The sequence below is a fragment of the Prionailurus bengalensis genome, chromosome C1 (assembly GCF_016509475.1).
Source record: "Prionailurus bengalensis isolate Pbe53 chromosome C1, Fcat_Pben_1.1_paternal_pri, whole genome shotgun sequence".
NCBI classification, from domain to species: domain Eukaryota; kingdom Metazoa; phylum Chordata; class Mammalia; order Carnivora; family Felidae; genus Prionailurus; species Prionailurus bengalensis.
This window is the reverse complement of record NC_057345.1, coordinates 7968922-7995315: the sequence shown is the minus strand read 5'-3', so window position 1 is coordinate 7995315 and position 26394 is coordinate 7968922. Positions and strand designations below refer to the sequence as shown.

The 26394-nt window shown below is 50.3% G+C and overlaps 2 protein-coding genes across 14 annotated transcripts; one reads left to right on the top strand and one right to left on the bottom strand.

Moving 5' to 3' along the window:
• The first annotated feature begins 356 nt into the window (after positions 1-356).
• MASP2 (MBL associated serine protease 2) lies at positions 357-11840 on the top strand. 2 transcript variants are annotated; one of them, XM_043573731.1, is made up of 10 exons: positions 357-458; positions 585-816; positions 1004-1181; positions 1895-2026; positions 3950-4146; positions 4220-4367; positions 7327-7445; positions 9057-9135; positions 10847-10981; positions 11483-11840. In XM_043573731.1, the coding sequence occupies exons 1-10, from the start codon at positions 454-456 to the stop codon at positions 11587-11589; spliced, it is 1332 nt and encodes a 443-aa protein (XP_043429666.1). In that variant the 5' UTR covers positions 357-453; the 3' UTR covers positions 11590-11840. The 2 variants fall into 2 exon arrangements, with proteins under 2 accessions (XP_043429666.1, XP_043429667.1); XM_043573732.1 differs by lacking the exons at positions 3950-4146; positions 4220-4367; positions 7327-7445; ... (1 more) ...; positions 10847-10981; positions 11483-11840 and adding an exon at positions 2656-2766.
• Positions 11204-24589, bottom strand: LOC122479915 (TAR DNA binding protein). 12 transcript variants are annotated; one of them, XR_006296480.1, is made up of 8 exons: positions 24252-24589; positions 23021-23272; positions 20929-21092; positions 19641-19781; positions 18697-18867; positions 16070-18318; positions 15621-15694; positions 11204-15281 (listed from the first exon to the last, which is right to left on the bottom strand). XR_006296480.1 is itself a non-coding variant. In XM_043573734.1 (7 exons), exons 2-7 carry the CDS (start codon positions 23256-23258, stop codon positions 17164-17166), a joined length of 897 nt encoding a protein of 298 aa, XP_043429669.1. In that variant the 5' UTR covers positions 23259-23272; positions 24252-24522; the 3' UTR covers positions 11204-17163. The 12 variants fall into 12 exon arrangements, 2 of the variants coding, with proteins under 2 accessions (XP_043429669.1, XP_043429668.1); XR_006296481.1 differs by having other exon boundaries at positions 11204-16545; positions 17080-17219; positions 18192-18318; positions 24252-24522; XR_006296482.1 differs by having other exon boundaries at positions 11204-16346; positions 17080-17219; positions 18192-18318; positions 24252-24522.
• Between the last annotated feature and the right edge of the window lie 1805 nt (positions 24590-26394).

Below are 26394 nucleotides of genomic sequence, written 5' to 3'. Positions count from 1 at the left end.
CCCGCTTCAGATCCTCTGCCCACCCCCTCTCTCTCTGCCCTTCCCTCACTTGCGGCCTCTCTCTCTCAAAAATAAAAGACATTTAAGAAACCTCTCTCTCCCATCTTGCATAGGGTTTCAGGAGGGAGCAAACATAAATGCATCCCCCACCTCCGTCCAGAAGCCATCGTTGTCACGGAGGCCCCCCTCCGGCCTTAGGAGGAAACACAGAAGTTAAGGGTGAGGGACGGAGCCAAGATTCATTCCGGGGCCATCTGTCATCCAGGTGCAATTCCTGGCTCCTGGAGCGTCCTGTCCTCCCTGCCGGAAAGCCGGGGCAAGCAGGAGTCACGGGGTCAATTCCCAGAATCCCAGGGTCAGGGAGGCTGGGGGCAGGGCCAGGCACTGGACAAACAGATCAAAGGTGAGACCGTGAGGCTCCAGATCCGGCCTGGTCAGCTGGATGGGTGCACGATGAGGTGAGTGGACCACCGGCCCCCCCCCCCTCCACCGGCCCCCCCCCCCCTCCACCGGCCTCCCCCGCAGGGGCGAGGGGTGAGGACAGGCCTCCGGGCCCTCACCCACCCCCGTGCCGCCGCCCTCAGGCTGCTGCTGATCTTCCTGGGCCTGCTGTGGGGCTCGGCAGCCGCACCACAGGGCCCGCAGTGGCCCGAGCCCGTGTTCGGGCGCCTGGCATCTCCTGGCTTCCCCGGGGAGTATGGCAACAACCAGGACCAGCGCTGGACCCTGAGGGCTCCCCCCGGCTACCGCCTGGGCCTCTACTTCACCCATTTCCACCTGGAGCTCTCCTACCTCTGCGAGTATGACTTTGTCAAGGTGCTGACGGAGCGGGGGGTGACCCGGACCCTCTCGGGGGCTGGGGGCTCCCGCCGAAGGGGCCCCGCCGGGGGGGGTGGCTGGGCAGGGACACGTGGGAGCGGGGTCTGGCTTCCTAGGGAAGGAGGGACGGAGGGACGGCGGGCCTTGCGTCTTGCCCTCCCTCCCTGTGACCCCGACCCTACAGCTGAGCTCAGGGACCAAGGTGCTGGCCACGCTGTGCGGGCAGGAGAGCACAGACACGGAGCGGGCCCCCGGCAACGACACTTTCTACTCACCGGCCTCCAGCCTGGATGTCACCTTCCACTCCGACTACTCCAACGAGAAGCCCTTCACAGGCTTTGAGGCCTTCTATGCGGCAGAGGGTGAGCCGAGAGGAGGTGGGGGCGGGGGAGGGCCCATCCGCGGGCCGGGGGCGACTCTGTCTTGGGCCAGGCCAGCTCTCCCTTCAGCCTCCTCACCTCCCCGAGGCTGGATTCCTGCCAAGCCAGCGGGAGAGAAGTCCGCAGATCAGTCCAACACCATCCCCGGTGCAAATATCGGTGACAGCCATGCCTTCCGCCCTCTGACTGAGCCTGACGGTGCTGAGCCAGGGACATGCCCACAGCCCCCCCTGTGGTGCAAGGGCCCAGGGAGCCCACTTACTCCGCCGAGAACTGACGGCCCGGAACACTGTACTTGTGCGTGGGCCTCGAGCCTGACCCTTGATTTCACATGGCGGCTCCGGGGTGGGGGTGGGGGCCGCTGTGTGACCTTGGGCACGTGGCTCAACCTCTCTGTGCTCCTCAGGAGGGTGCAGCGGGGTTTGGCGGAACCTGCTCAGTGGGTTCGACCGATCACCCGCTAGCTGGGTGACTCGGAGCAGGACGCTTCACCTGTCCCTGGTTTGGAGAAGGTGGTGCTGACGTCTACCTCCAAGCGTCCCGGGGACGTTACGGTGCCCCTGGGCCTGGAACATGCTTGGCCAGGCACCAGCCTCTTTGGGACATGAGGGGACTCCTCTCGGCTCAGCCGTGAGGCCCCAGATCGGCCTCGTCTCCTTCCCTCTGACCACCCGCCTGGCCTGCTCCTCCCCCAGACATCGACGAGTGCCAGGTGCCCCCAGGAGAGGCGCCTCCTTGCGACCACCACTGCCACAACCACCTGGGTGGCTTCTACTGCTCCTGCCGCGCGGGCTACGTTCTCCACCGCAACAAGCGCACGTGCTCAGGTGAGCTGTGGCCGTGGGGGCGGGGCGGACACGGCGCCCAGCCCAGCCCCCACCTTGGCCCAGGATACAGCCAGCTCCTCAAGGCCATAGCCGCTCTGCCCGGGGCTCCGGAGGGACCCCTGGCCTTGGCCCACTGGGCACTTCTCCTGGCAGGCCGCCGGCCCACCTTTGACCTTCTGTCCCCTCCTGCCGTGTGTCCCATCCACTCACATTCCCTCTGCCCTCTGCTCAGCCATTGGTCCTCAGCCCGTTCCCTTAAATCGCATGTGTTAGGCCCCCACCGTGTATCCCGTCTGGGCTCCGGGCACCCCCCGCCCCCATACAGCCGCCCTGGGCCCCCCGATGGGAAGAGTGGGAGACGCGGGCCTGGCTCACACAAGCTTCCCTGCACAAAACTTCCCAGTGTGGACAGGGCGTGCTCAAAGCGGCTGGTTCCCAGCAGGCCAGCCCCTTCGGCCTCTACTGCCCGCCCCCTCTGAACTCCTGCCAGGCGCCAGGTGGCCAGACGGCAGGAAACCCGGGGGTGTCCCGGCGAGAGGGCTGCCCCCAGCCTCAGTGCTGACCCCGCCTCCCCCTGCTCAGTGTCTCTCTCCCAGTGTCTCTCCCTGTCTCTCTGTTCTCTCTTCCAGAGCAGAGCCCCTAGCCTCACCTCCGGCTCCGGTCTGGGTCGGGCCGAGATTGCTGCAGCCCCCCCGACCGCCCCATCCCCGGACCTAACAATAAACCTGCCTCCACCTCTACTTCTGCTTCGTGTCTCTTGGGGGGCCCTGTGGGGAGAGGGCTGTGGTGTGCACCCTGGCCGCCTCCCCTCTCTCCCTACCCTCATCAAGGCCTGGAGGCACCTCGGTCAGTGGGAGTCCCCTCCACGGGCCACGGGCCTCTTTGCTAGAAAGGCTTACTCAGCAACCCCCAATCCATTTGGAAGGTGGGGCACTGAGGCCCAGAGAGGGGCGAGGGCTGGCCTGAGTTCACACAGGGAAACCGAGCTCTCTCTACGCCCCACTAGGTCCCCAGGGGCTGAGCTGGGAGCATCCTGAGACCAGCTCCTGTTCAGAGGATGGCTCCTGTCCCACGTGTGCTGGGCTGGGGGAGCCTGACCCCGAGCACAGAGGCCCGGCGAGATTGTGTTGATGGGGGGGTCTGGTCCCCCACACCCAGGGGCTGTTCCCTCTGCCCCTGGGGAGCAGCCACACAGAGCAAGGAAGGCCGTGCTGGGACTCCTCAGTTCTGGAAATCTCCCGGCTCAAATGCCCACACCCCCTGTCTACAGCCTGGGGCAGGGGTGGTCGGAGACCTCCCATGGCTGGTATAGACGCTCCCTCAGCAAGTGCACAATCAAGCTGGCCCAGTGGGGAAAGGGCACCAGACACGCTTGATCAGTGTGAACTTGAACTTCCCTCAACCAACCCCCGGGGCAGAGCCCAGGCCCAGGGTGGGAGGGGAAGTGGACAAGAGAAGGCCCTGCTGTTCCCCGTGGGGAACCAGGGAAGGCTGGACTGCTCCGGGCCGGGTGCAGGCGGGAGCCCCGTGGTGGATGAACTTGGGAGTTGCTGGGGTCAGGGGTAGATAAGGAAGGGATCCCTCACCCCCCCATCTCCGCCCCCCTCTGCCCCCCCCCCCCAACCCCGCCGGTGACCTCGCTCACTTCTTTACCCCCCGGGATTGTGACTTTGGTCCAGGAGCCCCAGGGGTGTGAGTGGGGCCTGGAGGATGTACATCCAGGTGTCACCTGTTTCAGCCAAAGCCAGGAAGCCCGAGAAACTCCAGATTGTCCCTTCACCACTGGGGTGCGGTGTTCGGTCCGAGGAGGTGTCTGTGGGGCGGGCCTGCGCGGGGCCCCGGGCCGGACCGCAGTGAGGACAGCCGGACGGGGCGGAGCCAGGCTGCCTGCGCCCCGGCTCACAGGAACACCCCCTCTCTCAGCCCTGTGTTCAGGTCAGGTCTTCACCGGCCGGTCGGGGGTGCTCAGCAGCCCTGAATACCCAGAGCCGTACCCCAAACTGTCCAGTTGCTCCTACAGCATCCACCTGGAGGAGGGGTTCAGCATCATCCTGGACTTCGTGGGGTCCTTCGACGTGGAGACGCACCCTGAAACCCTGTGCCCCTACGACTCCCTCAAGGTCAGGTTCCTGGGATTTGGACCTCATCTGGCTCTGGCGGGTCCTGAGGTGACAGGGCCCTTTCTGCCTTCAGATTCAAACAGACAAAGAGGAATATGGCCCATTTTGCGGGACGACGTTGCCCAGCAGGATTGAAACAAAAAGCAACGCGGTGACCATCACCTTTGTCACGGATCAGTCGGGGGACCACACGGGCTGGAAGATCCACTACACCAGCACAGGTGAGGGCCAGTGGGTCTCAGATCCCAGCAGGAAGCTGTTTCGGGAGAGTCAAGGAGCCACACGGGATGGGACTTTTCCTAGCTGCGCCTGGGAAGTGTAGGGGGAGAAAAAGTTTTCCTCGACCCTCTTAGGGTCCCTGGCTGGGTCTGATGATAAAGACAGGTCAACAGGAGAAACACGTCCAGATTTATTTCACGTAAGTTCTACATGGGAGACGTCATAAGGAAAGAAAGGCCCAAAGAAACAGGCCTGTGTACTTTTGTGCCGGGTTTGCAGAAAGGTGGATGGATGGTCACGGGAAAAAAATGACACGTTAAGGTCAGTGCGGTAGACGCGGTGGGGGGTGGGGTGCCGGGAGGAGGACTTAGAAAGGCCTGTTTATTTGGATTCTTCTTGGCCCCCTTTGTCTTTAGAGATAAGGATGCTCCTTCCCTCCCGGCACAAGGAGGGCACCTGTCACATGACAGTACATGAGGGTCTTCTGACTGTGACAATGACAAAGGGCCGGGGAGCAGAGGTCTGAGGGATCTCCCTGGTTCCGTTTTCTCAAACTCCTTCAGTTTAAAAAGATACTCAACATGCCAAGGTGCTGTAGTTCGGGATAGTATGTCCCAAATTCCGCCAGAAGACAAAGCAGGCTTGGGGGTGGGGGGGATGGCCTGCGAGAGACAATGGTACCCCAAGAGGAAATGCCATCCGCCCACGTGTCCATCCCTCTCCTCACCCCTCCTCCTGCCCCTCCCTCTTCCATCCACCCGACCAGCCCTCCTTCCTCTGTAAGAGAGGAAAAAATAATTCCCTCCTAAATTCTTAGCTGGGACCAAAAGACAGATTAACAAGAGAAAATCAAACAAGTTTGTTAACAGGTACGTCTCATGCACACGTGGGAGATTACCCAGGGGACAATGGGGACTTAGAACTCAGGCTTCGATGACATCTTCAGCTAAAGACACAAGGGGGGGGGGGGCGGGGAGCCAGTTACGGGCCGGTGACGTGACCAGGAAAAGTACGGTCATTGAAAGTAAGGTCCGTAATACAGATTTAAGACCCTGCCTTCTCCGGTGATGAGTTTTCTAGTGACGGAGTTTTCTAGAGTCTTCTAGGGCGGAGAGGGGGACACGCTTACAAAATGGACGTGTCTTTTGTAAACATAAAGTTCCCTGACAAAAGGAAAACTTCGACTCTGTTCTCAGAGCCTCTCCTGTGTCTGTGATGTCTGGAAATAACCAGCTCAAAACAATCCTTACGCTAAAGGGTCGTATCTTGGGGTGCCCTCTTGCACCGCCCCTCACGTCCAGCCATCAAAACCAGAAAACGAGATCCCACTGAGCGAATGTGAAGATCTAATTGGTTTCATTAAACGATTCATGATTTGGGCAGCATCCCATCTACCAAGTGGAGGGGAGCTCTGAAGGGGGGGTGTACAAACATAGGAAGAAAGAGGGGGCAAGACAGTTATAAGCAAAAGAAAAGAAAGGATTGTTCCAGGCAAGATCACCTTCTCTTAGGGGAAAGAGTATGTCTCCCTCCTTCCCTCCACTCTCAGTGCCTGCCTTCCTTCCATCCACCCATCCATCCATCCATCTTTCTATCCATCCATCTATCCATCCATCTTTCTCTCTAACCACCCACCCATCCAGGAAATCAGAGTGCAGGCTTTGGTGTCAGGCTGCCTAGGTGTGTGTCCGGGCACGAACCCGTTGCCTGGCTATGTGACGCCGAACCTCTCACATAACTTTTCTGAGCCGTAATGTCCCAGTCGTCCCAATTAAAGAACGATGTCTCCTTCAAAAGGCGTTCCTTCCTGGGCTGATGCAGGGAAGGCGCTGAGCACAGGGTGTGGCTTGGAGGAAGTGATAATTGGGATGATGGGGATTGGAGTCATTTTTTAAACGAGGAAACTGGATTAGAAAAGACTGACCCTTGGGCCACCTCGGTTAGAAACGTGGGAAGGGGCGAGACTGGTCGGGAGGAGGGAGACCGGAGCTAGGAGACCCATTGGTTTGTCCCCGGTTCATTCATTCTCCTGTAGGTCAGAGTAATAACACGTCTTCAACGGAAGTGCTGCTTTCAGAGCAACTCAAAGGGGGAGTCAGGTTTGCGGGGCTGGTGGGTGAAGGGCCAAGGCAGAGCCGAGCAGGGCTCTGGCCTGGGTGCAGGGCAGCCACCAGGGTTGTCCCTGGAGACAGGGGAGGGGTGGGGGTGTGGGGGGTGCGCAGGGGGCGCTGGTGGGCAGGGCTCTGGGACAGCAAGGGACTGAGAGCCACCCCAGGGCACGGAGACCCGCTGCTGGGGGGACTTAGCAAACCACTGGCGTGGCAGAGGGGAAGCGGAGGGTGACACCAGGCTGGGGTTTGGGGGCCGGAGTGGAAGGCAGTGTCCCCGGGGGCCTGAGCGCTGTGAGCACTTGCTGGTGAGGGGGAAGCACAGGCTCCCTGAGTGTCGGTGGGGATCGGAACCCCAGGTGTCTCCGGGCTGTTGTGGGCGGTCACCCGCATCCACTCTGGCCCAGCGCTCAGCAAGGCACTAGCCTTTCCATCCGGCCCTCACGACCCCTAGAGGAATCGGAGGCCCAGAGAGGCTAAAAGTAATTGCTGCGAATGCGGGTCTAGCTCTTTTCCTCCAAGCGACACTCTCTCTTGGTTTGCGGCAGGGACTGTAAGGTCCCCGGGGCAGAGCAGACGCTTCCCCGGGTGCCCGGCTCGGGCAACGCCGCTTTCCGGGAGGCCCAGGCGCGGCAACTAATCCCGATCGGTGCAATACGCGCCCCACAGGGTCATCTGGCCTCTGGTTTGAACTCTGAAGCGGTCTACCCCCACTTGTGGCGAGCTCTCTCTGTGTGTTAAGTGTTCCGGCTATAAAATCAAGACCTTGAAATGGCTGCATTCAGACTGGCCTTCGAGAGGCCGCATCAAAACCCCTAAACCCGGTTTCCACCCCCCCCCCCTCCCCGCGCAGCTCGGCCTTGCCCTGGTCCGGTGGCTCCACCTAATGGCCGCCTCGCGCCTGTGCAAGCCCAGTACGTCCTGAAAGACCGCTTCGCCGTCTTCTGCGAGACTGGGTACGAGCTCCTGCAGGTAAGTTAGCACAGAGCTCCAAGCGCAGCAGGATCATGACCGGTTTTTACGTGGCTACATATTCGTATCGGCAGATGGGTGCAAGTGGAAAAACAGCTGTGGTCAGCACGGGGCTTTCTTTGGCCCACGATTAGCCACTAACATTCAAAGAGAGAAGCTGGCCTAGAAGACAGAGGTCTATGGAGAATTCTTTCGTTCTTTATGCGAAAAGCTCTAAGGGGCACCTGGGGCGGCTCAGTCAAGCCCCGGATTGTTGGTTTCGGTTCAGGCGGTGATCTCACGGTTTCTGGGTTCGAGCCCCACAGCGGGCTCCATGCGGAGCATGCTTGGGTTTCTCTCTCTCTCTCTCTCTCTGCCCCTCCCACCCTCTCTCTCAACATAAGCAAAATAAACTTTAAAAAAAAAAAAGAAAAAGGAAGAAAAGAAGAAGCCCTTTTCTTCTCCGAAGCTGGTGATTAAAAGGGATTTTTTCCCTGGTCACACCCTAAGGCAGCCCGAGAGGCCCGGGCTACCACCTGGCATTAAATTAGGCCCCGCCCCCGGTCACGCGACGACCTTTCCGTGCCACAAGTCCCGGGCGCGGCGAAGATTAAACGGCACTAGGAAACGGTACATTCTGCAAAGTTATAAATAGTGACCTCTGTGAAGGGTGAGGGAGGATAATTTTTTAAAAAATGCTTACTGTGTTGCTTCAGGGGCACAGGTAAGAGATTAACGCGTCCTCTTTATGTTCTTCAAAATTGTCACCGAATCCCAGCGGTGCAAAGTAATAACACGGAAACGATAGTTAGCTATTCAGTCCAGTCCTGCGGAGGAGTGAGTCCAAAACGAAGCAAAACAAAAGCCGGCACTTTTCCCACCTTGCAAAGTTCCCGGCCAGGCTCTTGGCCCGCAGCTCCTTGGACTGCAAACCTCTTCAGTTTCTGCTGGGGGGGGGGGGGGGGGGGGGGGGGGTGGAAGGGAAAAAGAACGAAAAAACCCTCCTGCTTCCTTGAAAGCATAAAGGCTTCTTCTCTGCCCAAGTGATCTTTCACTTCCAACTTTAAAATAACGTTTCAGTAAGTCAGACACGTTCTCTGCAAACCAGTCTAGCAATCACTGAGAACGCACAGGCGAGGCCTAGGAAAGTATTTTTAGTAACTGTCCCCCCCAGCTGATGGCCACAAGGCTAGAAAACTCCGGGCACATTCGCTCCACGCGGGAGCCGGCTGGCCTTCCCCGAAGTTTGGCCACCGCCCTTTGGCCCTTTATGTAAAGAACTGGTGAAAAAGCAGCAGGCACTGGATGTGTTGTGTTCCTGGATTGCAGTGGAGAGCGCAAAGTATTCCGCAGTTGCCGCAGAGGTCACCATTTGATCCCTGCAGCGCCAACACCTCTCTTGGGGAGAGGTGGTCTGCGGCATCGGCGGCACAACGGGCAGAGCTGTCGGCCGCCAGCGCGCCAGGGCACCGAGCAGAGTCGGGGGTGTGACCGGTCACGTGGGTGCGGCACCCCCTGAACCAACCCCCCCCCCCCCCCCCCCCCCCCCCGGCACTGCTGCGGGAGCGGAGCTTCGGGGAGTGGGGTCCCGATACAAACGAGTAACGCAACCCTTTCCGGCTTCTTCTTTAGGGTCGTCTGCCCCTCAGGTCATTTGCTGCCGTGTGCCAGAAAGACGGATCCTGGGACAAGCCGATGCCGCGGTGCAGCAGTAAGGCCCCGTGACCCCAGATCCCCGCGCGGCTTCTGCCGCCGTGCCCGCTTCCGGTCTCTTCTGAAATGGTCCGCTTCTCGGGGACCGGGTTCCAAACCTGCCCCTCCTCCCCGGCCTCTCCGGGCGCTCTTACAGGTTAAACGGGAACCAAGCCACTAGGAAAAGTATCGCCTTTGGACAAGCGTAATCTTTAAAACTGTTTTTTCCAAGTATGAAATCTCCGTGCAGGATGGGAAAGAGAAAATGGCACTTTAAGGCCCGCGATCCCACTGTTAGAACACGCCCGCGGTCACACACGCTCTCACACGTGTGCACAGGTACAGGCCACCATACTGTAGGGACGGGGGTCACTGCGCGGACACATACACACCAAACTGGAGCGAGGGTGTACTTCCAGCCTGTGAGTTAAGCATCACATCGTAAGTTGTTTTCCCAGCGATAAAATGCAAGTTAAGTCGAAAAACTAAGTTTACAGAAACCTACAGCGAGAGCCTCTTTTGCCCACGTCCCCAAACGACCCCTGAGAGTTTGGAGGTCCGTGCCTTCACGTGCTTTAGCTCCCATGCTGTGTGTGCATCCTAACGTATCTCACTAGTCCACACTCTTGAAGCAAAGGGAGACTCGGTCTGTTGTTGGGCTCTCTTTCCACGTCAACCCCAGGGTTAGGAGAATCACGCCCTCGTTAGTGGCTGCGTGGCACCCCCGCCACGGCCTGTGTGCTGTCCCCAGGTCTTTCCGAATACATCCACTGCTGTGGTCACCGCCCCTGTAAATGTATTTGTGCACATGTTGTGCAAGGGTTCCCACAGAATTCACAGGCAATTGAAACACTTTCACTTCGTAGCTTCAGCCCCACCACCGCGACTACCAATGCTTAGTTCCAAAGCAGGAGAGCCGGCACCACGGGAGCGTTGGGAGCTGGGAGTCCGGCTCCGAACCCCAGCGCGGCCACTTTAATGAAGCCAGGTAGCCGTGGGCACCTCTCTGCGGAGAATCAGAGGAGCACTCGCACAGAACCAGGCTCACGGCTAAGTTGCTCTCTCAGTGTAAGCTCTGAATGTTCGGAGAAAGAACGTCCAGTGTCGAGTTTTCGACCTCCTGCGTGAAGTAGGGCTTCTGGCCTATCACTTCATCTCCGAACCTGGGTAGATCAGCTCGTTCACACTCGTGTCCTAACGGGTGAGCATTCTAATGCAAATTCAAGGTACTAGGACTTCCAGATCTCCTAGAAAGTTAATTTGGGACAAGGAGCCTTAGCACAAACCAAGTCCTCCGTCCTATTGTTGGCTCTCAGGGCCAAACTGCAAACGGGGTACTGCTCTCCAGGGACGCGTGGGCGGTGCCCCGTTCTTCCTTCCTGGAGGCCCTTTTGCCCCAGAATTTCCGTCGGAAGTTAGGGCACCGGCACTAAGGAGTCCCAGGTGGCTTCAAACCCCTTCCTTCTGGAAAGCACCGTGCGGCTCCCACCCCAGGGGCCTCACCGCAATCTAGCCGTTCGGGTCGGAACGGGAGGAAGGCGATGCTTTACGATCACAGTAAGGCCGACCTCTCCGTTTTCAGGCAAAGAGGGTCAGCGTTGTTCCCACACAGGGGGAGCTTCGGGCCACAGCGCCCGGCAGCGCAGCCACCTGCCCGTCTGGCCTTCCGCGGTCAGCGCTGGACACAAATCAGGTTAGTGCGACCTGACTCCTCCCTCTCCCTTCACCAGTTGTGGATTGCGGCCCGCCGGAAGATCTACCCAACGGCCAAGTGCAGTACGTCACAGGTCCTGAAGTGACCACATACAAGGCGGAGATTCAATACCGCTGTACCGAGATCTTCTACACGATGAGATCGGAGGATGGTAAGCAAAGTGCTCAAAGTTGGGGGTGAGCGGTTTGGAACCTAAACCCTCGGGATCTGAAAGTAAACTTGGGCCAACATTTTTGGCTAAGGCTGCAGGGAAGATTAAAAGGCACCACCCCCACCCGCTAAGTGAAGTAGTACAGCTCAAGTGACTTTAATGTCAATTTGCAAGAATCTGAAAACAGATCTTATCTAGTAAATGACTACTACGAACACACAATATATTCCAAATGGTTTAATTTAACAAGTCAAAACCTTATCATTAAGCACTCGAGATCTTGATACATATTCAAGTTACACATCTAAAAGGTTTCCACTTTGCAAGCAAACATGGTTAATGCAGAGACCTCCTATTTATGAAATCATGTAAAATGGTTACTCAGACACCTCTCTTTCCCGATGATGCTCCAGAATCAACATTCTTCAAGGGGCTATTCAAGCAAATGACAACCACCTTCTCCATGCAGTTAAACATTTTTGCTTTTCCAATGATTTGCAGGTAAATATGTGTGTGGGGCTGATGGATTCTGGACGAGCTCCAAAGGAGAAAAATCGCTCCCAGTCTGTGAGCCTGGTAATGGATACATTTACACAAGAGACGCGTAATTGATGGAAAGTACAGCTGGGCGGGAGGCGAGCGGAGCTCTGGCTGGTGTTGGGCAGAAATGGAACCTCAGCACTTGGCTCTTACACCAAGTTATTATTTCCAGATAATACGTTCTCACTCTCCCCTTTCCATGCGGAGGGGCTGCTAGGTGCCGACTGCACGTCAGTCACTGGATTATTTTTGACTTCACAACTAGGCGAGCGTAAAAAATGAAACGATTTTAAGAATTATCTTGAACCATTTACATTTATAAACACAAGTCCTGCTGTGGAGTTAACTTTTTCTTCTCTGTGAAACTATTAAAGCCCAAAGCTAATAACTCATTTCCCTAAGCAACTGTTTTCAACGACATCTAGTTTTTAAACATTAATGCAATCTGCCTTTTGAATAGTACCCAAAAAAAAATTTTTTTGCCAGAATTGGCTCTGAAGATGTAGTTGAGTACAGCGATTAAAAAAAAAAAAAATCAGAAAGGTAATAATGTATTCATTACTCCTGCGTTATCTGGCTTAAATTAGTTTTCTTAAAAAAACTACATCTTAGCTGACACAACATTTGTACGTTTTAGTGCAAGTATTCTGCCACAACAGGAGACCTATTTGCTACATTAATGAGTGTATTTAGTTAGCAATACACACAGGAAAATTTAGTTTGGAAGAACCGACTAGACTAAAATAGTAATTTCCTAACCTGAAGGTTCCTGGCTACAACTGCCAACATTCTGATTTGCAGAACGTTTAAATGTTCAAAGGCGAAAGTGATTTTGCAAATCCTGCAACAGTGACCTTAGTTCCTGCTTTCCCAGAACTACAGGGTAAATACCCCATTTTACAAGCAGGAAAACAGAAGCAATGAAAAGGTTATTTCCTTTCACTGGATTTGGAATCACATCACCCCAGTACATCAGCCCAGACAATTCCTGTCTGCCCTATTAATACTCCCTATCGTGTAGGCCAAATTATTTCAGCAAAACAAATTAGTTTCTAAAAGCTAATTTTCATACACCTCGTTTTCTGAGGAGCTAATGCTAATACCAAAAGGTTTCCTCCTCGGGTTCGAACTGTGCCGTTTTAAAGCAGTCTCACTTGCCCGTGTGGGTGGACACCCACCAATTCACCCGATGATATTTTTGGATGATACTAAATAGATACTATTCCAAAGTGGGAATGATTACGGAAAAAACCACCACTGGGTTTCTATAAAGGCTCTATGTATCTGCTTCTTCCCCCAGTTTGTGGAATATCAACTCGCAGCGTAAGAGGGCGTATATACGGAGGGCAGAACGCAAAGCTTGGCCATTTTCCCTGGCAAGTCCGATTACTGGGTCGAACTACGGCAGCGGGCGCACTCCTACAGGACAACTGGGTCCTCACAGCTGCTCACGCTGTGTATGAGCAAAAAGAAGATGCCTCCTCCTTAGAGATCAGAATGGGTGCCCTGAAGAGACTGTCAGCTCATTATACACAAGCCTGGGCCGAGGCCATTTTTATACACGAAGGCTATACTCATGATGCTGGCTTTGATAACGACATAGCACTGATTAAGTTGAAGAACAGAGTTGTAATCAATAGCAACATCCTGCCTATCTGTTTGCCACGAAAAGAAGCCGAATCCTTCATGAGGACCAATGACATTGGAACCGTGTCTGGATGGGGATTGACCCAAAGGGGTTTTCTTGCCAGAAGTCTAATGTTTGTTGACATTCCAACTGTCGATCACCAGAAATGTACTGCTGCGTATGAAAAGCAGCCCTATCCAGGGGGAAGGGTGACAGAAAACATGCTTTGCGCTGGCTTCGAAGGCGGGGGCAAGGACAGCTGCAAAGGGGACAGTGGAGGGGCATTAGTGTTTCTAGATAACGAGACACAGACATGGTTTGTGGGAGGAATAGTGTCCTGGGGTTCCATGAATTGTGGGGAAGCAAACCAGTACGGGGTGTACACAAAAGTTGTTAACTATATTCCCTGGATCAAGAACATAATTAATAACTTTTAATTCGTTGTGTCTTCTATCAGAAAAGGATTCTTTTCAGAAACCCCTTTAAAAGACCGCAGCAGCAACGTGACCCGGGAGACATTAACATGGCAGTTACGGCCCTACCGCCAAACCCAAAAGCAAACTGCGGGGAAGAAGGCCACCACGGGTGCCCCTCCCTTGGGGCTTCTCACCGCTTCCTGCCGGATTCGAGGGGACACAGGCAAGTGAGATCACCTGTGCCAATCCCACAGAAAATCACCAGTTAAATCTGCATTTCATGACTTACAAAGTGCAGTATCTGCACCAGATATCTGCATTTCCATAAACTGCCCGTTCATGTTCTCTGACAACTCTTCCATTGTCTGGGGACTTGTTCTTGATCTCTAACAGAGCTTTACACATTATAGCAGTCCTGGTTCATGTATAACCTTGAATCGTGATTTTGTAGATAAAACGGAAACATCAATACTTCAGGTTAGGTATTGACTGATTCCCATGTGCAAAACCAATGCCATCAACTGGTGAGATATAATTTTTCACTTATCCAACTGGCAGACAAGAAAAACACAGAACAGCACCATTTCACATTGTCAAAGACAACACAGGTTTTCTAAAGGCCAACTTGGCAATGTATCTGAAAAGCCCTGAAAGCATGCAGTCTTTGACCTAGTAACGCCAACGCTAAGAATTTAATTCAGCTGTGAGGATGTTCCCGGCACTTGGAAAGAATAACCTAAATAATGTTCAAATTCAGAAGACAGCTGAATCAAATGTGGCAATTCCTTAAGAAGAACTACGACATCAGAACTAAGTGGCCATAGCATAGGTAAGTCTGTAGTTTTTTTTAATTTCTCACAACGAACACGAAAATCCTTGGGCATACTTAAAACAACAGATCACAAATCACAAGAGCTGAGTACAGAACTCATACACAATGAAGAGCTACTCTCCTGGCACTCAACAACAAATTATTCTAATTATCACATACATTTTTGGAATTATCAAGCGGTTAAGATACTTTCCCTAAGGACACAATTTAAGCTCACCTAACCTTAAAGATCTCAGGTCATTTCGGCTGGCTATTCCTCCTTAAAGTTTTAATAGCTAACACTTAACAAAGAGTTTCATTCTAGCCAAATATTTACCACTCATGTAAAAATTCATTTTGAGTTTCTGCCTGATTCCTCTCGTGCATATTAAAGGGGAACTTCTTGAGACTTTTCCAAAGTTAACTTTCCATCACCTTTGTCACATATAAAAAAGAAATTGAATTTTTCCAGTAAGACTCCAGACACTAAACTGTGGTGGCAACAAATTTTTTATTCAACTGGTTCAAAAAAGTTTTAAGAATGAATGCATTGAGATGACCAAATAAGACTTTTAACTTTAAAAACAAATCTTTGCCAAATAGTTTTACTTCTGGACTTCATTTCTTTCTTTCTTTTTTTTTTTTTTTTTTAATTTTAAGGGTAGAATTAAATACCCACAGCTACTAGTACCACAAACATTGTTAACAGAAGGCTGCTGCACATTGAAAGCCTTCTAAGACCGGAAACTAGATTCACAACAAGTGCAAGTAAGGGATTAAAACCATGCCATTGACAAGTGAACTTACCCCTGGGCTCCTTGAAGGCTTGTCAGTTTAGTCTTTGGAGGTCCCCGAATACCATTTTAAGTGTTACCAAGTTACTGCTGCTGAGTAACAGTGCAAGTGCTAAAATGCAAAATTCAGATGGTACAGGGTTTGGAAATCATGCAATGGAGATGCAGAAAAAAATTAAAACAATGCAAGATCCTTTTACAGAGGAAACTGAGTAACGAAACAACGTGGCGATCACAAGTCTAAAGGACGACTTCATTTCTAAAAGCTTAAAACATGTAACTTGAAAAACAAAAATGACAAACCTAGTTATCATCATCTAATTAGAGAAGGGCATCAGGTAAGCTACCGACACAAAAATGTTAACATTCTTCCATCAGAAAACAAGCTCAACTCTCACAGCAGTTACATAAAAAGTACAACAGAGAATCATAGATTATTGCTTTTACATACTGCACAATGCGCCGTGAGAGTCTAATCTGAGTTTTCTGTCAACGATTTCATTCAACGTTACTCTATTCCCCCACCTGTGGAGGACAAAGCCCATTTCACTTAACACTTTCAGACAGACATCCCACCCTGCTAGTTCTTAAAGCTATCAGGCTTTGTAATGGATTTCAGGCACAAGATAAATTTGTGGTTTCTTCTACTTTATCCCTACTGCAATTAATTCCACTTTTCAAATCCCAAACTAGAAAGGTGCTGAAATGCCCTCCTTTCCAACTGCTATGCTTTGCTACAAAGCATTTGAAAATAATCAACGTTGTTTTTCCCACTCCCCCCAAATAAGAATATTTTTAGAAGGCATGATTCCCAATGGAGATTCATACAGGCCATGTAAATAGAACATCACCCAAATGCACAGAGGCACTAATAAAAAAAAACTGGAGGGTACTGCTTACCATTTTAGGTGCGGTCACCCAGACTTATTAAAAACTAGGTTTCAAAAGAAAAAAAAAAAAAAACTTTTCACTTTGGACAATGCAAGAACAAATAGCAATTAAGTCTGGGTATCAGGTGTCAATGCATGACAGGTGATGAATCCATTTGACTTGAGACAACTTTTCAAATAAGTTTATTTGAAGCAAAATAAACTACTGCCAAGAAACTTTATGAAAGTTCCATCTCAAAAGGGTCAAAAAAGGGGAATTAACTGCTATGAATTCTTTGCATTCAGGGCTGCAAAACAAAGACACATATTATTTAAATCAGTTTTATTTAAGAATTTCCAACATTGACAACTCTTATAAAAAGCATCCAAGCACAGGACACAGAACTGCATCAAACAGCATTCTTATGGGTAGCTGACAGACATTAGAACTTCCACCCTTCGTGGCGACACCCCGAGCTCACTGGTGAACTCTGCTTCCAAGTACTCCTGCAAAGCACACCACAAGCTCAGTCCATGTTCTCAACCCACCAGCTTCAGTTCACAGGACCACACTTACAGATCAGGAACAGAAGAGAACACACACCATACAGCATTCACAGCAGTTGACAAAAGGGGAGGGGAAATACAAGTATCGTTTCACTTAACACATCCAACTAACGGGGTTATCTAAGAACAAAACTCACTTAAAGTCTTCCAACAGATGTGGATGTCCTTTGAATGCAAAAAACATTCGTACGTTATTTGCTATCATTGCTCTCTGCACACTCTCGCACCAAAGCCACAGGATTGAGAGACACATCTCGCCAAGTTAAAAAATATCCATTATGCACCACCAAGTCTCTGCACGCGCTCTCTCCTTTCCTCGCTCATACTAGCCTTTCATGCCTCGGCACCACCATCAATCCCACACAAGGTTTCAAAAGTTCAAACAGCCTTCTGGTTCCATATCACAGCCTTGCGTTCATAGCGTTGATACGACTCCATGAAATAAAGAGTAGCGGATAAAAATGGGACACCCACCGTCAAAGACGCAGCCTGTGCAGTGTGATGACGAAGTCTTGAATGAGAGAGCATGTAGACGGAAGTATTCCTATGGCAGAATATTTACAGCACTACTTTCAATGAAGTGCTTCTTCCATAAACATTTGAAATGAGATGAACTGCAGAGATTAAATGAAGGCTTCATATTGTACTTTTGCATATGAAGGGAGACAAGTGTTAAAAAAAAAAAACAAAAACGAAAACAAAAGAACCAAACACTGTGACACCATGATCTCCAAAAAAGGAGATTTTCCTACGGAAAAAAATTCATATGGTGGGGTTCAAATTAAAACAAGGAGAAAAGAATGTAGTTCTAATCAATGGTTTCCATTTTGAACATGCAAAGAATTCACTTGACAAGTCCAGGGATAAAATATTACAGGAGAAACCTTTTGATATCAATTGTAGTGTGTTGGGTTTTTTGTTTTGTTTTTTTTTTTTTAACCAATCAGGCAAACAGCAGTTCACTTTCAAACACTCAATATTTCAACCCTTTATGTAACAAAACTTATAAAATTCCTTTAGCTTTTCCTCTTTTTCTAAAGAAAAATGTCAAAAATACTGCTGAATATACTCCACACTGAACAGACCAATTCTGAAAATTCTCAGTACATATGTATTTTACAATATACTTACCATGTGTTTAGAAAAATTTGAATTCCCACCAGTCTATACCAACCCCACCGTCTACATTCCCCAGCCCGAAGATTTAGAATCCATGCTTGAGCCAAAGCCTCCATTAAAACCGCTGCCTGACCCTGCATTTGATGCGGATCCCCAACCGATCGCTGCACCTGAATTAGAACCACTATAAGAGTTATTTCCAGAACCAAAGGCCTGATTTGGCTCCCTCTGCATGTTGCCTTGGCTTTGGTTATTACCCGATGGGCCTGACTGGTTCTGCTGACTGGCTAACATGCCCATCATGCCCCAGCTGCTCTGCAGTGCCGCCTGGGCAGCTGCCATCATTGCCGGATTAATGCTAAAAGCGCCAAAGTTCATCCCCCCACCCATATTACTACCTTGATTGTTTCCCAAACCAGCTCCACCCCCTCGACTGTTACCAAAACCACCCTGATTCCCAAAGCCACCTGGATTACCACCAAATCTTCCACTTCTTTCTAACTGTCTATTGCTATTGTGCTTAGGTTCAGCATTGGATATATGGACGCTGATTCCTTTAATGATCAAGTCCTCTCCACAAAGAGACTGGGCAACCTATAAGAAATAGGGGATGTAAATAAAGGAAATTAAACCATTGACTCATGCACCAGAGTAGCAATCAAACTTAGATTTCAAGCCAGTGTCTACGCGGGAGGAAAAATAAGCTCATTTCATTTAAACCCGTAAAATGGACTTTAGGTGTAGTAACAGCAGCACGGACTTTTTCAGCTTATTTTCAAAAGATATAAAACACTCCCACTTAAGTGCCACATCCTGAAAAAATACCTAAAGGGTTTATGACAACTATCTAGACCCAAATATATCCCAAAGCTTACAAGGTGAGAAAGCTCAGCTGAGGACAGCAATCAGCGGGATGGGAAATCTTCACGACAAATTACCCAGTCAGAGGACTATCATTAAAGAGAAAAGTACCTGATCGTCTGCAAACGTAACGAAGGCAAAAGCCCTGAACGGTTTGGGAATGAAGACGTCTACCACTTCTCCATACTGGCAAAAAAACTGCTGCAGCTCATCGGCGGTCATGTCCTCTGTACAGCGCCCAACAAACACCTTCCTGCTTCTCAAAGGCTCATCTGGGCTTTGCTGGTCAAATCGAAAGGAAAGAAAAACATGAGAAATATTTTATGAGCTACGAAAAGAGCATTATGATAGAGGATGTAACGACAGCGATCTGCCTTTTATATGCGATTAGTCATTAAAAAGGAGATACGTTCTTCTGTATTAGCACTTCTCTTTAATGCTTCAGCGAAGAGTAACATTTTATTTTTTAAAGATTTTTAAGTAATCGCTACACCCAACACGAGGCCCAGATGCACAACCCGAAGATCCAGAGTTGCATGCCCTACAGACTGAGCCAGCTAGGTGCCTCCAAAGTCTTAAGGTTTCAAGTACAAAAAGGTTTATTTCGATTAAGGAAAGTCAATGACTGAGGAACGCCCTAGCAAAGATGGTAACTCTCCAAATAAGTCTTGCTTGCTAGGAACAAATTAGGCCTTTGTGACAAGATTAATGTGTTCTCACTGTCTTTGTGCTTTAACACATAACCATGTAAGAAACTGTTCACTCACCAGAAATAACAAAAAAAAAAAAGAATAAAATGAACGAAGTTTTAGCAAGAGAGGTAATAAACTAAGTATTTCAAACAAACATAAAACATTCAGCATGCATTAAGGTCCTAAGGCTTTAACGAGACAAAATGTTTCAGGAATATACCCGCCACTACCTTTTCCAAGTACATTTACTATTATTCTACAGTGTCTTTTAAGGGAGTTTTGTCAAAATTTGACAAAAATTCCCAAAGCAGAGGAAATTCCCAAAGCAAAATTCCCAAAGCAGAGGAAAGAAGAGTAAAGTACCTTAGAATTAGGAAGTTTACAGTCACACCATCGTCCGTCTATCATATGTCGCTGTGACATTACTTTCACCTGGGTTTCATATTCCGTAAAACGAACAAAACCAAACCCCTTTGAATGACCAGTTTTGAGATCTTTCTTGACCTAGGGGGGAAAAAAAAAATCACTGAAATTTACTAAAATCTCACACACTCACACACACCCAAATCAGAGTTCCTTGGTAATTTGAATGGCTTCACTCGGATGGAGTTGCTTAATTAAAATTTAAACCAAGTTATTCTTGAAGTAAAAACAACAGGAGAGTAAATGTTGAATCCAGATCGTGTTAATAATCATGTTATGAAACAGAATTTTAACAACTTGGTTTACAATGCAAAGATAAATTAGATCTAACATTTACATTTTTTTTTAAACTACTTATTTTTGAGAGAGAGAGAGGGAGAGAGAGAACACGTGCCTGCACAGAGAGTGGGAGAGGGGCAGAGAGAGAGAGGGAGACAGAGGATCTGAAGCCAGCTCTGTCCCGACAGCGAGAACCATGCAGGGCTTAAACTCACGAACAGTGAGATCATGACCTGAGCTGAAGTCAGATGCCTAACCAACTAAGTCACCTAGGCACCCCTCTAATGTTTACATTCTTAAATTGGAAAAACAGGAAATGTGTTTTTATCTTTCTTTAAAAGTTATTTTAATAATCTCTACACCCAACGTGGGACTTGAACTCACGACATGGAAATCAAGAGCTGCACACTCCTCCAACTGAGCCAGCCAGGTGGCTCCCCCCTTTAAAAAAAAAATAGGTGTTTTTTTTGGGACCCAGGGTGGCTCAATTGGTTGCATGGCTTTTGATTTCAGTTTAGATCATGATCTCAGGGTCCTGAGTTTAACCCCTGCATCAGGGTCCACACCTGCGTGGGGTTCTCTCTCCCTCTCTTTCCCTCCCCTACTCACTCTCTCTTCTCAAAGTAAATAAACTTAAAAACAAAAAAAAGGTTTTTTTAATCTCCCAACAATCTAAGTTAATATAGAATATATGCATAAAGGGAAAGAGTATAACCCAAATTTTTTAAGTGAGCTCTAGACCCAACATGGGGCTTGACATCAAGAGTCACACACTCCACCAACTAACCCCGCCGGGCACCCGAACCATTTCGGCATCCCCTATGCATGCATGTAACAAATGTTAAAGATACTATCTGCTGAACATGAAGGGCAGTGTCACTAAACTGCAGGAATTCGGGGAAAAGAATTCACTGGAGAAGAAAAACTGTCAAATGAAATCAAAGTTCACCTGAACCATAAGAACCTCTCCAAAGGTACTAAAATATTCTTTTAGATCCTGTTCAGTCGTTTTCCATGGGAGACCCAACACTATTAAATCCGATGTTTTCTGGACAGCTCTTTTCACTTTCACTGCTGAAGAAGCATCCGTCTCGTCCATTTTTCTTTTGTTATCTGAACAAAAGGAGCAGAAATCTCTCAGTGAACTCCCCATTTAACACTTCTTAGGACATATTAACCCCTACACCTAACAACGACAAGCAAAAAGATTCTAAGAACAGTAAGATACTGAAAACTTTTGGCAAGGAATGACATCAGCTCTCAAAGACAGAAGGAGGGACTGAGTAAGTGGCTGAAGGGCTTTTCTGGTGGAAATGCAGGGACTCCCTCCCACCTCTGGTTTTGCAGGATCTCAAGATTACAATGGTTTGTTCTCTCCTCTCAAAAGGCACATCAAAACAAAACTAATTCTACTTCATTTTGGACTTTAAAACACATTAAGAAGGAAAAAAAACCAGGTTAAAAAACAGTGCTGTAATATCTTTATGCCTACTAAACACATCTGCTTACCTTAATGCCTATAAGTGAAAAGTTACGGACCAAAACACAATCAACTTTTATCTCCAGCTGTGGATTTTAAGGGTAATTTCAATTTTCTTTTTCTTTCTTTTATAAACTTTCAACAGTGAACTCACATTGATTTTGTAACAAAAACCAAAATCTTAGGTTATTTTTCAAGACCAGTATTTGGGGGGCACCTGGGCGGCTCAGTCGGTTAGGCGTCTGACTTTGGCTCAGGTCATGATCTCAGTTTGTGAGTTAGAGCCACATGTTGTCAGGCTCTGTGCTGACAGCTTGGAGCCTGCTTCTGGGATCGTGTCTCCCTCTCTGCCTCTCCCCCACGCTCGCTCTCTCAAAAATAAACTAACATTAAAGCAAACAAAAATCCTCAGTATTCGGAAGAGGAAAGGAACTAAGTGAGATTTTTAGAAAGACTATTTTTTACAGCAGCTTCAGGTTCCCGGCAAAACTGAAAGGATGGCAGAGACTTCCCACATACCCCCTTTACCTTCACACATGGATAGCTTCTCCCCATTATCACTAACCCCCCAAACCAGTATGGGACATTTGTTACAACCGATGAACCTGTATTGACACGTTATCATCTAAATGGCATTTTATTTTTTAATGTTTGTTTACTTTGAGAGCGAGCATGGGGAGGGGAGAGGGAGGGAGGGCATATCTCAAGCAGGCCCCTCACTGTCAGCGCAGAGCCCTACACGAGGCTCGATCTTGAGAACTGCAATATCATGACCTGAGGCAAAATCAAGAACTTAACCAACTGAGCCACCCAAGTACCCCTACATGACATTTTAAATTTGGGTAAATATTAATCTATAGCCAATGGCTCGAAAAACAGCATACAAAAAACAAAAAACAAAAACCCCAAGCTGCTGTTAAAAATGTTCTCAAAGTGTAAGTCAAAGTCTTGCATACTAATCAAAAATGATACTTTGTTGGTATCGCGTTAAAAATGATACTTTGTTGGTATCGCGTTTTAACAAAAGAGATCAACTACAGCATATTCCTTCTGCTGAAATGTACCTACTTCCTCGGCACCATTCCTTCATATTTCCTTTTTTTAGATTTAGAACATCAGTGATAAGGGGCAGTGAGAATAAGACCAAAACCCCAAATTATAGTTGCACTAATTCAGATTTGGGTTACAGCCATCGATTTAAGGGGCAAAAACATCAGAGCAACTGAATGACTGATGGAAGCCTGCAAGGACCAAAAACCAAAGCAAAACATCAGGGCACCTGAAAAGAATCTATTTACAAGAGGCTGATTACTGCAAAGCATTCTCAGCGGTTCCTTAAATTTGGCATGAACTTGGCAGCATCTGTTCACATAATACATAGTTTTCTCTCTCAAAAAAATTCTGTATTTCCAATTTTCACTAATTAGAGGACTAGCAGCTAACAGGAACATTTAAAGAAATACTTGGGTTATAGGAGATGTTTCGCCGTGAAACGAGGCCATGATCGGACTTAGAATGAGAAACAAACGCTTGAGCGTTGCAAAGCCAAACGGCAACGAACCTTTGGGATAGTTGACAACATATACCAGATTTCCCCAGCCGGCTTCGGGAGCATGCAGAATTCCTTCCACCAACCGGACGCCTCTCATACACTGAGACACTGGATTCCTGTAGCGCAGCCCACAGGCCCCTGGAAACTGGGCTGTAACCGTGGACAGCAGCACGGTCCCGTCGTCTTCTGATGGTATTTCGATGGGCTCGTCGTTCTCATCTTCGGTTACCCGAATATATTCAGACATCTTCTCTTAGTTTTCTTAAAGGAAAAAGAACCATTAATGACCGACACTCGAGTCAGAGTAATTGTTTCCTTATCATCACCTGGTTACCACCACCACCACCACCACCACGTCCATGTTCCGGGGACATCTCTGCTGTTTGGGCTCTTATACGTGCGGGTTACCACCGAAAGCAGGCAAAGGCAAGACCAGTGATTCCTAACAAGACACGATGCCTGGCTATTTCAGTCCTGCTATAACCACTTGCCGCGTGCCTACTAGGCATCAGATGCTCAACTGAAAACAGTCAGTCGCAGGTGGCAAGGTGGTTACTGGGGGCGGGGGAACATCCGGAGAGGATACCAAACAAGCAGTTATTTATTACGGCTCTGATATGCGCTGCCAGAAAGAAGTAAATAATCATCCTGGGGGCTGAGACGTGTGTGGGAATGAAAGCTGATGTCCCTAAGAACCAGATGCAGAAGCTGTGTCTTGAGAAACAGCGGCAGCGAGCCAGGTGAAGAGAGCAGGAAGAAAAGTTCCTCCCTGTTCCTCACTGTGGGACTTCCGGGGGCTCCCCACACTCGGGCAAGGACAGCGACAACAGGTCCTTCGCGACGCGGGCCGCCACCTCCCACAAGCCAGCGCGTGGCGGCCGACGGAGGGGTTTTTCGGCGCGGCCCGAGGACCAGACGCAGGGGCACAGGGCCCAGGCTGGCGGCGTCCCCCGGCGCTTTGCGAAGCGCCGAAAGCACAGAGCCCTGCCAGGGCCCGGAAGCTCCGCCCCGGGCTGCACGGCACCGCAGGCCCAGCGTCCCGGCTTCGGCGCCGGCTGCCACCCAGCGCCAGGCCCCTAACGTCGCGCCCGCGCGAGCCCGCTCGGGCAGGACCAGGCGGACCCGGCCCCACGGCTCCCTTCCCGGGGCGGGGGCGGAAGCCGCTGCGTCCGCCTCGGGCCGCGGCGTGCGGAGGCCGAGACCCCCAGGGCGTCCTCGGTGAGAAGCGGCCGCGACTCACCCGTTAGGCCGCTGCTAGGAAGCCCGACAGGGAACCCGAAGCAGCGACGGTTCCAGGAGCAGCCCAGCTACCGCTTCGCTCCCACAAAATGGCGCTAGGGCCGCCTCCTCCCCCCGCCGGCCGTCGTCCTCTCCCACCGGCTCCCCGTCGGGAGGGGAAGGACGCCGCACCGAGGCACAACGACCTTCTCCCCAGAGCGGCACGGCTCCCTTCCGGGAGGCTGAGCAAACAGAACGGACTTAAAGGCGACAGTAAAACCAGCACCTGAGACTGAAAGGCTAAAAGTTGACAAAAATATGGAGGCGTAGGCTGTTAGCTCCCCCCACGTAGCGTAACAAATGGCTTCGCCCGGCCAACCGTCGGCCCCGGGTCTCGGCCGAGCTCGCGCACTTTCAAAGTGCGCGAGACTAGCGCAGGGGCAGGGCTAGGAGTGGCGGGGCGGGGCCGGGAGACGCCAGGTGGGGCGGGGCGGGGCCAGACCGGAGCTAGGAGCTGGGTCCCCGGTCCGGTTGACCTTCTGGAGGCCTGAGCGAGCCCGGGAGCCCAGCCCCCTTTGTCTAAAAAGCCAGCCGAGTGCATCCACTCCTCCCTCCCCTAGCCGATCTCCACACCTGAAAAGAATGACCTTGTTTGAAATAGTCAAATGATGGAGCCTACTATGTGCCAGGTGTTTTCCACGTACTCACATATCCGATTGCCCCTACAGTCTTGTGTGTGGTAGGTACTATTGATTCTATTCGCCTGTGCCGATGAGGAGGAAACTGAGGCACAGAGAAATTAACTGTCTTGCATAAAGTCCCTCGGGTAGTAAATGGTGGACCTGGGATTTGAACTCTAACCCTAATGCTAAAATATTCCAGCTCCAGGCCTCTGATGATAATACTGTACTTTGTCTACATTAGGACACACCTTGCCCAAGCTCACGGGGCCAGTAACTGGTGGAACTGGGATTTGAACCCAGGCAGTCTGGCTCCGGGCTGGAGGAGCTCCACCGCCACCCCCTTGAAGCTTCCTAGGGAGTAAATGTCAAGACCTGCCAGTCCTGATGCCTGCTGTTCATATTAATCAGATTATTCGTGAATCAATTCGCAGGGATAAGGGAAGAGAGGGTGGGGGCAGACAGACACCCAGAGGCGGCCCTACACGCAGGACGGCAGAGCTGGGCATGTGGCTCCTGATGGTCACTAACGTTTTGCAGCACTAGATAAAGCGCAGAGGCCTGAGTCATCTAAACTCATCCACCCAGCCATTTGGGGAGAGAAGTTAGTTTTATTATTCCCGTTTTGCAGAAGAAGAAACTGAGGCTCGGAGGCCACGTGACTTGCCTGAGGTCACACACTTGCCCATATATGTCATGTAGGCCGTAAATTGCTCTCCCCGGTTCTGTCAGACCCTGAAGCTGTGTTCCATCCTCCAGCCTGGCCCACTCTCTGTGCCATGACTGAGACTGAGGCATTTAGTGTGGGCAGCTCTGTGGGCCCTGGATGCCAGCCATAGGTGGGTGGAGCAGGGTGTGCAGAAACTGGAGAAAAGTCAAGCAGGGACAAAACCACAAAAGCCGTCCCTCCCCCCAGAAGTTTCGCGGCCAGTTGGGAAGACCAGTGAACACCGTCTTGAAGAGGGCAAATGCTCCTTCAGGAAGAGAATCGATAAGGCCAGAGGGAGGCTGGACAGTGTGGAACCCTTCTGCTCTTAATTGTAATTCATCTCTGGGCTACAGCTTTACAGCGATGATCATATCAAACGTTCTACTTGTTTGAAATGTGTGTGTGTGTTATTTTATTTTATTTTATTTATTTAGTCTGAGAGAGTGTGGGAGGGGCAGAGGGAGAGGGAGAAGCCCAAGCAGGCTCCAGCACCATCAGTGCGGGGCCGGACGTGGGGCTTGAACTCATCAACCGTGGGATCGTGACCTGAGCCGAAACCAGGAGCCAGAGGCTTAACCACCTGAGCCACCCCGGGCACCCTGAAATGTGTTTCGTAAGTTCCCTTGGTTGGTTGGTTTGTTTGTTCGTATCCTGCACACGTTAAGCCTGAGGATTTGTTAGAAGGCCAGACATTCCTGTTCTTACCCATCTCCTCTCTTCTGAGCATTTATTAAATGCTTTCTGAAGATAATGGATCAGAAAGGATATACCGAGCT

Bases quoted from the DNA above. Each gene is read 5' to 3' on its own strand.
- MASP2 (XM_043573731.1), top strand. The intron at 2,027-3,949 runs GTGAGCTGTGGC...CCCCTCTCTCAG, and splicing joins CAACAAGCGCACGTGCTCAG to CCCTGTGTTCAGGTCAGGTC. The intron at 4,147-4,219 runs GTCAGGTTCCTG...TTCTGCCTTCAG, and splicing joins GCCCCTACGACTCCCTCAAG to ATTCAAACAGACAAAGAGGA.
- LOC122479915 (XM_043573733.1), bottom strand. From the start codon at position 23,258: ATGTCTGAATATATTCGGGTAACCGAAGATGAGAACGACGAGCCCATC. The intron at 21,093-23,020 runs GTTCGTTGCCGT...CCTTTTGTTCAG, and splicing joins TGTTGTCAACTATCCCAAAG to ATAACAAAAGAAAAATGGAC. The intron at 18,868-19,640 runs GTACTTTACTCT...CGATTTGACCAG, and splicing joins GTAAACTTCCTAATTCTAAG to CAAAGCCCAGATGAGCCTTT.